This window comes from Lissotriton helveticus, chromosome 11 (genome assembly GCF_964261635.1).
Source record: "Lissotriton helveticus chromosome 11, aLisHel1.1, whole genome shotgun sequence".
Lineage (NCBI taxonomy): Eukaryota > Metazoa > Chordata > Amphibia > Caudata > Salamandridae > Lissotriton > Lissotriton helveticus.
This window is the reverse complement of record NC_136072.1, coordinates 1,184,950,624-1,184,968,831: the sequence shown is the minus strand read 5'-3', so window position 1 is coordinate 1,184,968,831 and position 18,208 is coordinate 1,184,950,624. Positions and strand designations below refer to the sequence as shown.

General features: G+C 51.2%; 2 protein-coding genes across 2 annotated transcripts in view; one reads left to right on the top strand and one right to left on the bottom strand.

Annotated features, from left to right (window-relative positions):
* The window catches only part of RIMBP2 (RIMS binding protein 2), a 1,305,415-nt gene that overhangs the window by 539,259 nt on the left and 747,948 nt on the right, over window positions 1–18,208 (bottom strand). Inside the window, exon 7 of the mRNA XM_078668014.1 lies at window positions 12,836–12,886. Coding sequence (XP_078524140.1) covers window positions 12,836–12,886 — 51 coding nt within the window. The remainder of the gene's footprint in view (window positions 1–12,835; window positions 12,887–18,208) is intronic.
* LOC144792069 (uncharacterized) overlaps window positions 1–18,208 on the top strand; it is a 172,177-nt gene that overhangs the window by 27,668 nt on the left and 126,301 nt on the right. The window lies entirely within an intron of this gene.

The window sequence follows — 18,208 nt, the reverse complement described above, 5'->3', positions numbered from 1 at the left end:
CGGGTGCCTCATACCGGACAAGTGTCAGAGGCCTAATGCTGGACATGTTTCAGATGCCTCATACCGGACATATGTTGGATACCTCATACCAGACATTTGTCGGATGCTGCATAGTGGTCATGCGTCGGATGACTCATAGTGGTCATGCATCGGATGCCTCATACTGGACATGCGTTGGATGTCTCATAACAGACTATTTGCATGTCTCATACTGGACATGTTTTGGATGCTGCATTTCAGACATGCGTCAGATGCCTCATACTCGACATGCGTCGGATGCCTCATACAGGACATGTGTTGGATGCTTCATTCCGGACATGCGTCGGATGCCTCATACTGGACATGTGTCAGATGCATCATACAGGACATGTGTTGGATGCTTCATTCCGGACATGCGTCGGATGCCTCATACTGGACATGCGTCGGATGCCTCATACAGGACATGTGTCGGATGTCTCATACCGGACATGCTTCAGATGCCTCATACTGGACATGTGATGGATGTCTCATACCAGACGTGCTGGATGCCTCATACTGGACATGCGTCGGATGCCACACACGGAGATGCATCGGATGCCTCAAACTGAACATGCGTCGGATGCCTCATACCGGACATGTGTCTGATGCATTATACCGGACAAGCATCATATGCCTCATACAGGATATGTGTCAGATGCCTCATAGTGGTCATGCATCAGATACCTTATACTGGACATGTGTCGGTGATCATAACAGGCATACGTCGGATGCCTCATACCAGAAATGTGTTGGGTGCCTCATACCGGACGTGTGTCAGATGTGTCATACTAGACATGTGCTGGATGCCTCATACAGGACTGTGTTGAATGCCTCATACCGGACATGTGTTGAATGATTCATACAGGACATGTGTCCGATGCCTCATACCAGACATGTGTCGGATGCCTCATACAGGATTGTGTCGGATGCCTCATACCGGACATGTGTCAGATGCCTCATACAGGAATGTGTCGATTGCCTCATACAGGACATGTGTCGGATGCCTCATACCGGACATGTGTTGGATGCCTCATACAGGAATGTGTTGGATGCCTCATACAGGACGTGTCGGATGCCTCATACCGGACATGTGTTGGATGCCTAATAGAGGAATGTGTTGGATGCCTCATATCGGACATGTGTCAGATGCCTCATACAGGAATGTGTTGGAAGCCTCATACAGATCATGTGTCGGATGCCTCATACCGGACATGTGTCGGATGCCTCATACAGGAATGTGTCGGATGGCTCATACCGGACATGCGTTGGATGCCTCATACAGGAATGTGTCAGATGCCTCATACCGGACATGCATTGGATGCCTCATACCGGACATGTGTCAAATGCCTCATACCGGACATATGTTGAATGATTCATACAGGACATACGTCCAATGCCTCATACCAGACATGTGTCGGATGCCTCATACAGGATTGTGTCGGATGCCTCATACCGGACATGTGTCAGATGCCTCATACAGGAATGTGTTGATTGCCTCATACAGGACATGTGTCGGATGCCTCATACAGGACATGTGTCGGATGCCTCATACCGGACATGTGTTGGATGCCTCATACAGGAATGTGTTGGATGCCTCATACAGGACGTGTCGGATGCCTCATACCAGACATGTGTTGGATGCCTAATAGAGGAATGTGTTGGATGCCTCATATCGGACATGTGTCAGATGCCTCATACAGGAATGTGTTGGATGCCTCATACAGAACATGTGTCGGATGCCTCATACCGGACATGTGTCGGATGCCTCATACAGGAATGTGTCGGATGGCCCATACCGGACATGCGTTGGATGCCTCATACAGGAATGTGTCGGATGCCTCATACCGGACATGCGTTGGATGCCTCATACCGGACATGTGTCAAAAGCCTCATACCGGACATGTGTTAAATGATTCATACAGGACATACGTCTGATGCCTCATACCAGACATGTGTCGGATGCCTCATACCAGACATGTGTCAGATGTGTCATACAGGACATGTGTTGGATGCTTCATACCAGATATGTGTCCGATGCCTCCTCCTGGACATGTGTCCGATGCCTCATACTGGACATGTGTCGGGTGCCTCATACCGGACAAGTGTCAGAGGCCTAATACTGGACATGTTTCAGATGCCTCATACCGGACATATGTTTGATACCTCATACCAGACATTTGTCGGATGCTGCATAGTGGTCATGCCTCCGATTCCTCATAGTGGTCATGCATCGGATGCCTCATACTGGGCATGCGTTGGATGTCTCATAACAGACGTATTGGATGTCTCATACAGTACATATGTTGGATGCTTCATTCCGGACATGTGTCGGATGTATCATACCAGACATTTGTCAAATGCCGCATAGTGGTCATGCGTCGGATGACTCATAGTGGTCATGAATTGGATGCCTCATTTTGGACATGCGTCGGATACCTCATACCAGACTATTTGCATGTCTCATACTGGACATGTGTTGGATGCTTCATTCCGGACGTGCGTTGGATGCCGCATACTGGACATGCGTCGGATGCCTCATACAGGACATGTGTCAGGTGTCTCATAACGGACATGCTTCAGATGCCTCATACTGGACATGTGATGGATGTCTCATACCAGACATGTGCTGGATGCCTGATACTGGACATGTGTCGGATGCCACACACGGAGATGCATCGGATGCCTCAAACCGAACATGCGTCGGATGCCTCATACCGGACATGTGTCTGATGCTTCATACCGGACAAGCATCATATGCCTCATACCGGATATGTGTCAGATGCCTCATAGTGGTCATGCATCAGAAACCTTATACTGGACATGTGTCAGTGATCATAACGGGCATACGTCGGATGCCTCATACCAGAAATGTGTTGGATGCCTCATACCGGACATGTGTCAGATTTGTCATACTGGACATGTGCTGGATGCCTCATACAGGACTGTGTCGGATGCCTCATACAGGACATGTGTCGGATGCCTCATATAGGACATGTGTCGGAAGTCTCATACCGGACATGTGTCGGATGCCTCATACAGGATTGTGTCGGATGCCTCATACTGGACATGTGTCAGATGCCTCATACAGGAATGTGTTGGATGCCTCATATAGGACATGTGTCGGATGCCTCATACAGGACATGTGTCGGATGCCTCATACAGGACATGTGTCGGATGCCTCATACAGGAATGTGTTGGATGCCTCATCCCGGACATGTGTCAGATGCCTCATACAGGAATGTGTTGGATGCCTCATACAGACATGTGTCAGATGCCTCATACAGGACATGTGTCAGATGCCTCATGAAGGAATGTGTCGGATGCCTCATACAGGAATGTGTTGGATGCCTCATACCAGACATGCGTTGGATGCCTCATACAGGAATGTGTTGGATGCCTCATACCGGACATGCATCGGATGCCTCATACCGGACATGTGTCAGATGCCTCATACCGGACATGTGTTGGATGCTTCATACAGGACATGCGTCGGATGCCTCATAACAGACATGTGTTGGATGCCTCATACCGGACATGTGTCAGATGCCTTATACAGGAATGTGTTGGATGCCTCATCCCAGACATGTGTCAGATGCCTCATACAGGAATGTGTTGGATGCCTCATACATACATGTGCCAGTTGCCTCATACAGGACATGTGTCTGATGCCTCATACAGGACTTGTGTCGGATGCCTCATACAGGAATGTGTTGGTTGCCTCATCCCGGACATGTGTCAGATGCCGCATACAGGAATGTGTTGGATGCCTCATACAGACATGTGTCAGATGCCTCATACAGGACATGTGTCAGATGCCTCATACAAGAATGTGTTGGATGCCTCATACAGGAATGTGTTGGATGCCTCATACCGGACATGCGTTGGATGCCTCATACAGGAATGTGTTGGATGCCTCATACCGGACATGTGTCAGATGTCTCATACCGGACATGTGTTGGATGCCTCATACCAGACATGTGTCAGATGTCTCATACAGGACATGTGTCGGATGCCTCATACTGGACATGTGTCAGATGCATCATACCGGACATGTGTCGGATGCCTCATACCAGACATGCGTCGGATGCCTCATACAGGACATGTGTCGGATGCCTCATACTGGACATGTGTCAGATGCATCATTCCGGACATGTGTTGGATGCCTCATACCGGACATGTGTCAGATGCCTCATACAGGACATGCGTTGGATGCCTCATACAGGAATGTGTCGGATGCCTCATACCGGACATGTGTTGGATGCCTCATACCGGACATGTGTCAGATGCCTCATACCGGACATGTGTTGAATGATTCATACAGGACATACGTCCGATGCCTCATACCAGACATGTGTTGGATGCCTCATACCAGACATGTGTCAGATGTGTCATACTGGACATGTGTTGGATGCCTCATACAGGACTGTGTCGGATGCCTCATACAGGACATGTGTCGGATGCCTCATACCAGATGCCTCATACCGGACATGTGTCAGATGCCTCATACAGGAATGTGTTGGATGCCCCATACAGGACATGTGTTGGATGCCTCATAAAGGACATGTGTCAGATGCCTCATACCGGACATGTGTTGGATGCCTCATACAGGAATGTGTCGGATGCCTCATACCGGACATAGGTTGGATGCCTCATTCCGGACATGTGTCAGATGCCTCATACAGGAATGTGTTGGATGCCTCATCCCGGACATGTGTCAGATGCCTCATACAGGGATGTGTTGGATGCCTCATACCGGACATGTGTTGGATGCTTCATACAGGACATGCGTCGGATGCCTCATAACAGACATGTGTTGAATGCCTCATACTGAACATGTGTCACATACCTCATACAGGAATGTGTTGGATGCCTCATAAAGACATGTGTCAGATGCCTCATACAGGAATGTGTCAGATGCCTCATACCCGACATGTGTTGGATGCTTCATACAGGACATGCGTCGGATGCCTCATACCAGACATGTGTCAGATGTCTCATACCGGACATGTCTTGGATGCCTCATACCAGACATGTGTCAGATGCCTCATACAGGACATGTGTCGCATGCCCCATACTGGACATGTGTCAGATGCATTATACCGGACATGTGTCGGATGCCTCATACCAGACATGCGTCGGATGCCTCATACAGGACATGTGTCGGATGCCTCATACTGGACATGTGTCAGATGCATCATACCGGACATGTGTCGGATGCCTCATACTGGACATGTGTCAGATGCATCATACCGGACATGTGTTGGATGCCTCATACTGGACATGTGTTGGATGCCTCATACTGGACATGTGTTGGATGCCTCATACAGGACATGTGTCGTATGCCTCATACGGGACATGTGTCGGATGCCTCATACAGGACATGTGTCGGATGCCTCATACTGGACATGTGTCAGATGCATCATACCGGACATGTGTCGGATGCCTCATACAGGACATGTGTCGGATGCCTCATACTGGACATGTGTCAGATGCATCATGCAGGACATGCGTTGGATGCCTCATACAGGACATGTGTTGGATGCCTCATACCGGACATGTGTCGGATGCCTCATACAGGACGCGTCGGATGCCTCATACAGGACATGTGTCGGATGCCTCATACCGGACATGTGTCGGATGCCTCATACCGGACATGTGTCGGATGCCTCATACCGGACATGTGTCGGATGCATCATGCAGGACATGCGTCGGATGCCTCATACAGTACATGTGTCGGATGCCTCATACCGGACATGTGTCGGATGCCTCATACAGGACGCGTCGGATGCCTCATACAGGACATGTGTCGGATGCCTCATACAGGACATGCATTGGATGCCTCATACAGGACATGTGTCGGATGCCTCATACCGGACATGCATTGGATGCCTCATACCGGACATGGATTGGATGCCTCATACCGGACATGTGTCGGATGCCTCATACAGGACATGTGTCGGATGCCTCATACAGGACGCGTCGGATGCCTCATACAGGACATGTGTCGGATGCCTCATACAGGACGCGTCGGATGCCTCATACAGGACATGTGTCGGATGCCTCATACAGGACGCGTCGGATGCCTCATACCGGACATGTGTCGGATGCCTCATACCGGACATGTGTCGGATGCCTCATACCAGACATGCGTCGGATGCCTCATACCGGACATGCGTCGGATGCCTCATACCGGACATGTGTCGGATGCCTCATACCGGACATGTGTCAGATGCCTCATACCGGACATGTGTCGGATGCCTCATACAGGACGCGTCGGATGCCTCATACAGGACATGTGTCGGATGCCTCATACAGGACATGCATTGGATGCCTCATACAGGACATGTGTCGGATGCCTCATACCGGACATGCATTGGATGCCTCATACCGGACATGGATTGGATGCCTCATACCGGACATGTGTCAGATGCCTCATACAGGACATGTGTCAGATGCCTCACACAGGACATGCGTTGGATGCCTCATACCGGACATGTGTCGGATGCCTCATACAGGACATGTGTCGGATGCCTCATACAGGACGCGTCGGATGCCTCATACAGGACATGTGTCGGATGCCTCATACAGGACGCGTCGGATGCCTCATACAGGACATGTGTCGGATGCCTCATACAGGACGCGTCGGATGCCTCATACCGGACATGTGTCAGATGCCTCATACCGGACATGTGTCGGATGCCTCATACCAGACATGCGTCGGATGCCTCATACCGGACATGCGTCGGATGCCTCATACCGGACATGTGTCGGATGCCTCATACCGGACATGTGTCAGATGCCTCATACCGGACATGTGTTGGATGCTTCATACAGGACATGCGTCGGATGCCTCATACCAGACATGTGTTGGATGCTTCATACAGGACATGTGTCGAATGCCTCATACCGGACATGTGTCGGATGCCTCATACCAGACATGTGTCGTATGCCTTATATAGGACATGTGTCGGATGCCTCATACAGGACATGTGTCAGATGCCTCATACAGGACATGTGTCGGATGCCTCATACCGGACATGCGTCGGATACCTCATACCGGACATGTGTCGGATGCCTCATACCAGACATGTGTCGTATGCCTTATATAGGACATGTGTCGGATGCCTCATACAGGACATGTGTCAGATGCCTCATACAGGACATGTGCCGGATGCCTCATACCGGACATGCGTCGGATACCTCATACCGGACATGCGTCGGATGCCTCATACCAGACATGCGTCGGATGCCTCATACCGGACATGTGTCGGATGCCTCATACAGGACATGTGTCGGATGCCTCATACCAGACATGCGTCGTATGCCTTATACAGGACATGTGTCGGATGCCTCATATGTGCCCTGTGCTTCACTGAGTCGCTAACGCGTCTCGTGTCTCTTACTCCAGGATTATTGATATACGAGGAATTAATCAAACCTGATGAATTTTTGTGCAAAAATGTTCTGTGCAATCCGCTGATCAATATCCGCCCTGTGGTTTTTCAATTAGGAGGAATCGTAGCGTCTGAACACATTATCGATTCCCATCAACAAGGCGGGTGTCGGCAACATCTGTGAGGCTGTGTTTGAGAAACAAGCCGCCAGCACCTCGGTTCGAGCCTCGTCTCCCCCTGGGCAGGGGGCAGAAGCTCTGAGCCCTCACAGCGCCCCCTGCAGGGGTGGAATCCAATGTGTCTCAGCAGAGCCCTCCCTACCCAGACTGTGTGTCTTCTTGATATGTGTGTGCGCAGCACACAAGGCTGTCTCCCTAAGAGGACACGACATGGCTGCCGCTGGCACATGTGCCATTAATCAGGTCAGACGTTTTGCTGAGCAAGGCTCGGACGGCTATTTTTGGGAATTATTGAGGAAAAACTCGCTACGTGCACTACGTGTTCAGGGTATGGTGACCATCTTATTTTTGGCTTACATGCTCCATGAGTGTCATGCACGGACGGTGCTGCCTGGTGTACGTTCATCTTACTAGTCTTACAATTGGGGGTGGGGTCGCACACTACTCACACACCCGCGGGATCGCCCCTAAGGACTGTGGTAAGTGTAGTTCGTGTTCCGCGATGCATCTTCTTTCGATTCTCTGCTATCTTCGCTATCTTCACCATCCTGGACACGTGTTTCGGGGCATTTACCCCTCATCAGCAGGGATTAGGCCGTGTTCTGGGGTTGCCGGTGGCTGCCAAATATTGCCAGGTTTAGTACCACTCAGGTGCACAGGTGCGGGGTCCCAGGCTCGTCAGCCAACTGCTCGAGGGAGCTTTAACATTACAAATGGGGGTGGGGTCGCACACTACTCACACACCAGCGGGATCGCCCCTAAGGACTGTGGTAAGTGTAGTTCGTGTTCCGCGATGCATCATACTAGTCTTGACGGACTTATTGTGAAATGGCTCTTTTATAAGATTCATTCCCTGAGGAAGCTCGATTTTAAGCGACATTCCTTAGATCGAGTCCTTGAATCCAATTGGCTGTGTTCAATACTCTGTGTGTTGCTTCTCTGACGTCATGTAACATGGCTGCCGGTGTCTGCTGCCACATGCCATGATGGCAATGGAAGCTAGATCTTTTGGGGTCTCACTACTGACAGCTTTAACCAACTCTTGCCTTCCATCCCATAGGTTGACATAACTTTAGAGTGGGCTTCAGGCACTGCCTTGCTCGTCACTGGATGGCTTTATTGCCAATTTTTAAGTTCTCCCTGGAATTTGTCTTCTTTACCATCTTTTCTGACTGGATGAGTTGTATTAATCCACTGCTGACATCAGAGAGCTACTTTTTATTCTGCTTTCCCTTTATCCATTTGACCTTCCCTTCCGGGCTTTGTGCCCTGAGCTCTCTCTTCCTTCCCTGGTTGGCAATTTTTTTTTAAATGTATTTTTTGTGAGGTTTCCGCAATCGCCCACTGCTACCAGTTGGCTCAGTTATTTTTACTAGCTTGACATCTCCTGCACACTGTATTTTACAATATATGTTTCAAAAGTGGCCATTGTTTCATATTAATTTATCATTCCAAGATGTCCAATCACAAGAAATATGCACTCTGACACACTAACGGCCATCTAAGAAAGGTTTTCATCATAAAGTAAATGAAAAAAAATATTTCAAGATGGCAGCCCATGATTGCAGCGGCGTGCACTGCTCGTTAACACACCAGCAACCACTTGGGATGGGTTGTAGTACTTTATGTGATTGCAAAGAGAACAACCATTGCAATACAGGCGAGACCGGCTGCCTCTACCAATGCTTGTTTCAGTGGATAGGGCAATGGGCAGAGCTATTTGTTCCATATTCGCCTCCTTATGTGATGTCTTCATGGACCCCAAGGACATGGAGACACGTGGACAGCAAACAAAGGCGCACAGAGGCCTCGTGGTGGCCATGAACCATCCGTGATGTGCTCGTGGACACGTCATGGAAAGCGCAAGGCCAGCTCATGGACGGCTCATGGACAGTTTATGGATGGCTCATGGACGGCTCATGGATGGCTCATGGACAGCTCATGGACGGCTCATGGATGGCTCATGGATGGCTCATGGATGGCTCATGGACGCCTCATGGACGCCTCATGGACAGCTCATGGACGGCTCATGGATGGCTCATGGATGGCTCATGGACGGCTCATGGACAGCTCATGGAAGGCTCATGGATGGCTTATGGACAGTTTATGGATGGCTCATGGACAGTTTATGGATGGCTCATGGACGGGTCATGGACAGCTCATGGATGGTTCATGGTCAGCTCATGGACGGCTCATGGACGGCTCATGGATGGCTCATGGATGGCTCATGGACGGCTCATGTACAGCTCATGCACGGCTCATGGATGGCTCATGGATGGCTCATGGACGGCTCATGGATGGCTCATGGACAGTTTATGGATGGCTCATGGACGGGTCATGGACAGCTCATGGATGGTTCATGGTCAGCTCATGGATGGCTCATGGACAGCTCATGGACGGCTCATGGATGGCTCATGGATGGCTCATGGACGGCTCATGTACAGCTCATGGACGGCTCATGGATGGCTCATGGACGGCTCATGGACGGCTCATGGATGGCTCATGGACGGCTCATGGATGGCTTATGGACAGTTTATGGATGGCTCATGGACAGTTTATGGATGGGGAAACAACAACTTTCAGAGGAGGGTCAGAGGGACTATATTTAACGACCATTCAAGTTAATACCCCCAGTCAAACTACATAAGCAACAATGAAACTTGAAGGTCTGAACTAGCTGAGTTCAAAAGACTATCACCAGACTCGGCACAACACGAGTGCAGTGCATCAGCTATCACGTGATGGAGAGACACTCAACATAGTAGTTTAAGTCCTATCAGCCCACCCACGTGGCGGAGCCTCATCATGTAGGACATCTTGAACCAGGTCTGTGTCCCAAAGCCCAAGGTATTGGCTTTGTATCACTAGGCCTTGGTTCAGTAAATGTAAGTGTCCTCACCACTAGTGAAGCCGATGAATGCAGTGCAAAAAAAAGATTTTTAAAGTGAAGTGTTATATTAATGGCGGTCAAGGTGAATAGAGAAATTTTAATAATATTCACCTGGACGTTAGGTTAAAAAACAGTGTAAGGACAGTGTGAAAAAATCCCTGTCTGCTTTGCTTGGTAATAATTCTGGCCAACATGTTTCTGCCTTAAGGTGGAGATTCACCGGCATTCGTCAGGGCCAAGCTAACTAGTATGCTACTGCAAATTACACTATTACAAGTGCACAAAGAAAAAGAACTTCATAACAGAAAATCTGACAGACCATACTTTGCCTGTAGATTGTCACAAAAGTGGTCACGAAAGTGGTCACAGGGACCATCCTACCGTATCCTCCTGAATGATGCAAATGTGGAGGGAGTTTTCCCAACTATGTGTGGGAAGATAGCCTCACCTCACCCGGCAACGGCTCGGAGAATAAGGCCCCGCTCTGTCTGTCGGTACCTCGCAGCGTGGTCCAAAGCCGAAGGGGAGGCCAGTTTATGGATGGCTCATGGACGGCTCATGGTCAGCTCATGGCCAGCTAATGGACGGGTCGTGGTCAGATTGGTCAGCTCATTGACATTTTATACAAAAGTCATGGTCAGCTCATGCTCAGCTCATGGGCATCTGATATCCATGTAATGTGAAAGCGTTATGATGTCACTGGGTGCACTCACTCGCGTTATGATGTCACAGAATGCATTCAGTCGTGTTGTGATGTCACAGAGTGCATTTAGTCGTGTTATGATGTCACAGAGTGCATTCAGTCATGTTATGATGTCACTGGGTGGGTGCATTGAGGTACGTTATGATGTCACAGAGTGCATTCAGTCGTGTTATGATGTCACTGGGTGCAGTCAGTCGCGTTATGATGTCACAGGTGCATTCAGTCGTGTTATGATGTCACTGGGTGCATTCAGTCGCGTTATGATGTCACAGGTGCATTCATTCGCGTTATGATGTCACTTCAGTCAAGGAGGTGGTTTTAGGTAAGTGTATGTTTATAGAGAAGATGGCCAATGAAATTTGAGTGCGTACGCGGATTGAGGGGTTCGCCATTTCACTGGGTGGCAGTCATGTATTGGGATTACTAGTACGGCGATCAGTTGGTTGGGTGGGTATTTTACAGGTTAGGTGGGTAGGTTATGGGCTCTCAGGCTAGACTGCTCATCAGGGCTTTAGATTGTGGTGTGTTACGCAGATTATAGGGTGTGTTGTAAATGACGTGTTCGCAGCGTAGTCTACGAGTCGGCTGTGTAGACCGAGGGTTTTCAGCGTTGAATGTGACGAGTTTGGGTTGGGGGCCAAATGTATGGGTTACCTAGTTAGATTACTAGCCCGGTGGGCAGACTATGGGTCGTCTGATAGATAACGGATAGGTAGAAGATAGTGACAGTACAGTGAGAAGATAGTAGGGGGTGACCCATGGTGGTCAGAGAGGGCCCTGCGGCCGGAGATGACCTGTTCAGATCCTGGACTCGATCGTCTGCGGTCTACGGACGTCACCACCAGAGTACGGAAGAAGGGGACATCGAGGATCAGATTAGCAAACTCTCCAGGGGAGGGACCCCCCATTTAATTAATAGAATGGCTTTAGCCTTTGCTTATTGTTTGAATCATTATCTGAAAGTATCTGGGTGTTCCTGAGGGTTTGTTTCCCACGAGGCGACCTTCTAGCTCTGATATGCTCATCATAAAACAACACTTCAGAGCGAAACATGTGTCAGAGCTCAGAGCTCCAGCAGGGAAACAAGGCCAGTCTTGTGAAGGCTGCAGCGAGTCTAGAAACTTTCTGCAGTAATGTGTTACTGCTTTCTGTCCCTGGTGGGGCATCGGGTGTCTACAGTCGGTCAATGGCATTACCCCCCCCCCTGTGTGGTCCTTGTATTCTCTACATCAGAAGGATGAAGGCCTGAGCGCACGCTGCCAGGGGCCAGCAGGCTCTGACGTCAGAAGGTTGCTGCAAACTGCACAGTAGGGCTGAGCCATCGAGAAGACATGGGCACACCTAACCTACAAAGAGGACCCTGGAGTGGAGCAACGACTCCATCAAGAGACTGCAACAGATCAGAGATTAGGAGGCCAGTGGACCAGCATGAACCGGACTGGTGCCTCTGCGAGGCCTGGGGCGCTGGGGCGGAGTCAGACTTGTGTCTCATCCCATAGGCCATCCAGAGGCACCAGCATGTCCACAGATTCACAAATATATACAAAACGTCCACCCTGTGGCTACAACTTGCCAACGCGCCACACAGACACACACACGTCTCCAGTCTCTTACCACTGGCACGGAGCGCGTTCCAAGGCGGCCGCCTTACCTCTAGCAGCAGCACTGCTCCCTCATGCTCCTTCTTGGCTTCGACCTGAGCCTGAAGGAAAGGAAAGAAACATGGTTATTCGGTCACTGGTACAACAGATGTATGTGTGTGGTGTGTGATGTGTGTGGTGTGTGTGTGTATGGTGTGTATTTGGTGTGTGTGTATGGTGTGTGTATTTGGTGTGTGCGTATGTATGTTGTGTCTGTTTCTGTGTGTCTGGGTGGTGTGTGTGAGGTGTGTGTGTGGTGTGTATGTGCGCTGTGTGTGTGTGTGTGGTGTGTATGTGTGCTGTGTGTGTGTGTGTGGTGTGTATGTGTGTTGATGTGTGCTCTGTGTGTATGTGTGAGGTGTGTGGGTGTGTATGTGTGTGCTGTGTGTGTGTGTGTGGTGTGTATGTGTGATGTGTGTGCGTATGTGTGTGGTGTGTGGGTGTGTGTATGTGTGTGGTGTGTGGGTGTGTGTATGTGTGCTGTGTGTGAGTGTGTGTGTGTGGTGTGTGGGTATATGTGGTGTGTGGGTGTGTGTATGTGTGTGGTGTGTGGGTGTGTGTATGTGTGTGGTGTGTGTGTGTGTGTGTATGTGTGCTGTGTGTGTGTATGTGTGTGGTGTGTGGGTATGTGTATGTGTGATGTGTGTGTGTATGTGTGTGGTGTGTGGTGTGTGGGTGTGTGTATGTGTGTGGTGTGTGGGTGTGTGCATGTGTGCTGTGTGTGTGTGTGTGTGTTTGCCAAGTGCGGTACTTGCAGTGTGACCCATGATGACTGCAGAACTCTGGACCCTGCAACAGCAGCTACCTTAAAAAGTGTCAACAGCTGCCCAAACCCAGCATCACCCCTCCTTCCAAATACACTATGACTGGAATTAAAGGTGTGACATCACCAGGAGCCAACACATGGGAAGTGCCTTTTGATGTCATGTTCACAAGTAGATATTTTTGTAGACAGATTCTGTTGCGGACGGAATGCTGCACAATGGCAAAAAATTCACCCCCAGTAAAAAATCTGGGTTTAATCCATCGTTATTTTGCTCACCACGTCACCCCAGTTCAGACATGGCCATATGCAAATCAGTCTTGACCCTGTGCCTCATGGGAACAGTCCAGCCCGAACTGCCAAGCCATGTCTTCCCTGGACTGGAATCAAGCATCCTAGGACCGGTTTCTGGCTATCAGCCGTCTTCAGCCTGGATAGCTTGACTCCAGTGGCAAAGTGAGCAGTGCACCTTGTGTGTTTTGTTATTTAATAAGGTTGTCATATTACATGGTAGATGCTTTTGTTTTCTCTGTGATAGAAGCAACTCGTGTTTGGTGGCAGACATAAGAAGCAGGTGGCAGGGACTGGGGGACATTGTTGGATAAGAGTCGTGTTTGGTTGTAGTAATTCAGTCATTTTCAGGTCAGGGTTTAGCCAAGACCGTCTGATTTTACTAAAATAACAGAGTGCACTTATGGGGCTTCAGCCAGCCCTCGTCAACCATTGGTCGGTTGCTGTGTCAGTCACATTGTTCTTTCTCCTGCTCAAGAAACAACACCCAAGGCAATGTGTACTTATTGAGACCACGAAAGAGGAGTGGCGAGGGCCCAGCAGCCCCCTCAGCAGAGAAGCTTCGCAAAATCAATGACTAGACAAAACAAGCACTGGTAAGACCAATAGGCTGCAGCCAAGGCCAGACGCACTTGGTTTGCCAATGCTTGTTTCAGAACATTCATCACGAAAGTAGGTTTTGGCAGGCAGCAGGAGGCAGCTCTGTGGTTTGGCACAGGATTTCGGAAGGTTTCAGCTTCAGGCCCTGCAGTCATTACGAGGCGCTTTCTTGGGAATCAGTGGGAAGGGCTGGAGGCCTCAGCGGTGTAATAAGAGAGCCGGAGTGCACGCGCTACCCCTTACTTGGGCGTCCCAGCGGACACCAGAGTGTAATGCGCACTGAAGCGCAGTGCCTGGAGTGCAGTGCCTGGAAGCGCACTGCAAAGAGCTTGCACCAATCACACTAGCGCCGGGAGGGGAGTCTGCCCTAGTAGGCCTGCTTCTCTTTATGGCATAGTATTAGCCCACGGGCTTTAAGTGGGCCGGGTCTCACCGGTACTGAGCACCAGCAGTTTTTTAAAGGGGCTTCGACACGGGTCTCAATCGGGCTCTGTTTTTTGCCCTGGCACAGGCGGTCCGTGCAGTGACAGCAGGTACATTGATGTGCGCTGCTCACACTGCTCACTTCTCACTAGTGGATAAGTTACGCATGACGTCATGCCAGGTGAGCGTTGTAGAGGAAAGGGAATCCTTTAAAAAGTCATTTTCTCTCTGGGTTTCTCTTCTCTTTTTGAATCTCAGGGGCAGCAACATTGCTGTGGCGTCACCAGGGCTTTAAGTGGTAGCTTTTTCAATATTATATACAAGCCACAGTTGCTGCTTATTTATCTTATGCAACTAACAACCATTGACAAAGCCAATAGTCCTGACTTCTTGTAGTTATGATGTTACTTGTATCAAATATCTGGATGCAATGACAGAAACAGCAAAATACAAGTCGGGCGGCACACTATGCTAAGCACAGATTTTTACCTTACATGTTTTTAAGCTACACTCTTAATTACATTGGGGCCATGACCCATTGAGGGACCCCACAGTTTTTTCATCCCACTTAAAGCCCTGGTATTGGGTACCGACGACACCCTCACACCCGCCGAGCACCTGCACTTCCAGATCCACACCGACCCCAAGACCACCCTCAGAGGCACCCTCATCTACAGACCCCCAGGACCACGCACACAATTCAGCGAGGACAACGCCGACTTCGTCAGCCCGCACGCCCTCTCCTCCGCTGACTACATCCTCCTCGGGGACCTCAACTTCCACCTGGAGAACAACAACGACCGCAACACCACCACCCTGCTGGACAACCTCGCTAACCTCGGACTCAAGCAACTGGTGACCACCCCCACCCACTACGCCGGACACACACTCGACCCGGTCTTCTCATCCAGCAAGGACATCGCCTTCAGCCACGCCACCGGACTCCACTGGACAGACCACAGCTGCGTCCACTTCAGCTTCAGAAGGACCACGATCCACCATCACCAGCAACAGGCTGCACGCAGAAGCTGGAACAAGATCACTGCCGACCAGCTCGCTACTTCCCTGAGCAAGAACCCTCCCACCACCACAACAAACCCCAGCCAAGCGGCCACCAACCTCACGAAATGGATCAGCGACTCCGCAGACGACCTCGCCCCTCTGAAGACCCCGCCGAGCAGACCCGGCAGCAAGAAAGCCCCATGGTTTAACGACGAACTCAAGAGCTCCAAGAAGAACTGCAGAGCACTCGAGAAAACCTGGCGCAGAGACCCAACACCGGACAACATGACTGCCCTCAAGCTGGCCACCCGAAAACACCACCAACTGATCCACGCCACCAAGAAAACCGCATTCAAGGAACGACTGGACAACAACGCACACAATAGCAAGGAGCTCTTCAACATCGTTAAAGAGCTCTCCAACCCCAATAACGGAAACAACAACATCACCCCTTCGCAAAACCTCTGCAACTCCCTCGCCTCCTACTTCCACAACAAGATCGCGGACATACACAACAGCTTCTGCACTCAACCAACGCATGCCACGATCGAACCACCGCCCCCCACCACCACCCTCCACGCCTGGACCCCGATCAGCACCGAAGAGACCGTCCGCATGATGAACTCCATCCACTCCGGATCTCCGACCGACCCCTGCCCTCACCACGTCTTCAACAAGGCCGACGCTGTCATCGCACCCCACCTGCGGGACATCATCCACACCTCCTTCGACACCGCCACCTTCCCGGAGAGCTGGAAGCACGCCGAACTCAGCGCTCTACTAAAGAAGCCATCAGCCGACCCCACCGACCTCAAGAACTACCGCCCCATCTCGCTGCTCCCGTTTCCAGCAAAAGTCATCGAGAAGACCGTCAACAAGCAGCTGGCTGCCTTCCTCGAGACGAACGGATCCCTCGACTCCTCGCAGTCTGGCTTCCGGGCCAACCACAGCACCGAGACCGCCCTGATCGCAGTGACCGATGACATCCGAGCCCTGCTCGACAACGGAGAAACAGCGGCCCTCATCCTCCTAGACCTCTCCGCGGCCTTCGACACTGTCTGCCACTGCACCCTAGTGCAGCGCCTCAGCAACGTCGGAATCCAGGAGAAGGCACTGGAGTGGATCATCTCCTTCCTCGCCGGAAGGACACAGACAGTCCGCCTCCCCCCGTTCAGATCAGAAGCCACCGAAGTCATCTGCGGCGTCCCTCAAGGCTCCTCGCTCAGCCCAACCCTCTTCAACGTCTACATGAGCCCCCTCGCAGCCATCGCACGCCAGCACAACCTCAACATCATCTCCTACACTGATGACACCCAGCTGATCCTCTCCCTCACCAACGACCCCGCCACCGCCAGAGCCAACCTTCACGAAGGGATGAAAGAGGTAGCCGAATGGATGAAGAACAGCCGCCTGAAACTGAACTCGGACAAGACGGAAGTCCTCATCCTGGGATCTTCACCCTCCGCCTGGGACGACTCCTGGTGGCCCTCCGCCCTAGGCAACGCACCCAAACCAACAGACCACGCAGGCAACCTGGGCTTCATCCTGGACTCCTCCCTCTCCATGACCGGACAAGTCAACGCCGTCTCCTCGTCGTGCTTCAACATCCTGCGTAAGCTACGTAAGATCTTCCGGTGGATCCCCACTGAGACAAGGAAGACGGTCACCCAGGCCCTTGTCACCAGCCGTCTGGACTACGGCAACGCCCTCTACGCCGGAACCACCGCCAAACTCCAGAAGAGACTCCAGCGGATCCAGAACGCCTCAGCCCGACTCATCCTGGACATCCCCCGTCGCAACCACATCTCCAGACACCTTAAAGACCTGCATTGGCTCCCGGTCAACAAGAGAATCACCTTCCGCCTCCTCACCCACGCACACAAAGCCCTACACAACGAAGGCCCAGGATACCTCAACAACCGCCTCAACTTCTACGCTCCCAAACGCCAGCTTCGATCGACCGGCCACGCCCTCGCCACCGTCCCCCGCATCCGAAGAGCCACCACAGGGGGAAGGTCCTTCTCCTACCTCGCCGCCAAGACCTGGAACTCCCTCCCGACCCACCTCCACCTGACCCAGGACCACCTCGCCTTCAGGAAGCAGCTCAAGACCTGGCTATTCGAGCAGTAGCGGACCCCCCCCTAGCGCCTTGAGACCCCCCGTGTGAGTAGTGCGCTATATAAATGCTTTGATTGATTGATTGATTGATCTGTACAGCGCCGCACAGCGAGGGGTAAAACAAAAGATTCCTATGGAGACCGGAGCCAAGGCCGGGCCAGGAGTCTGGCGTGGCTCTGACAGCAAC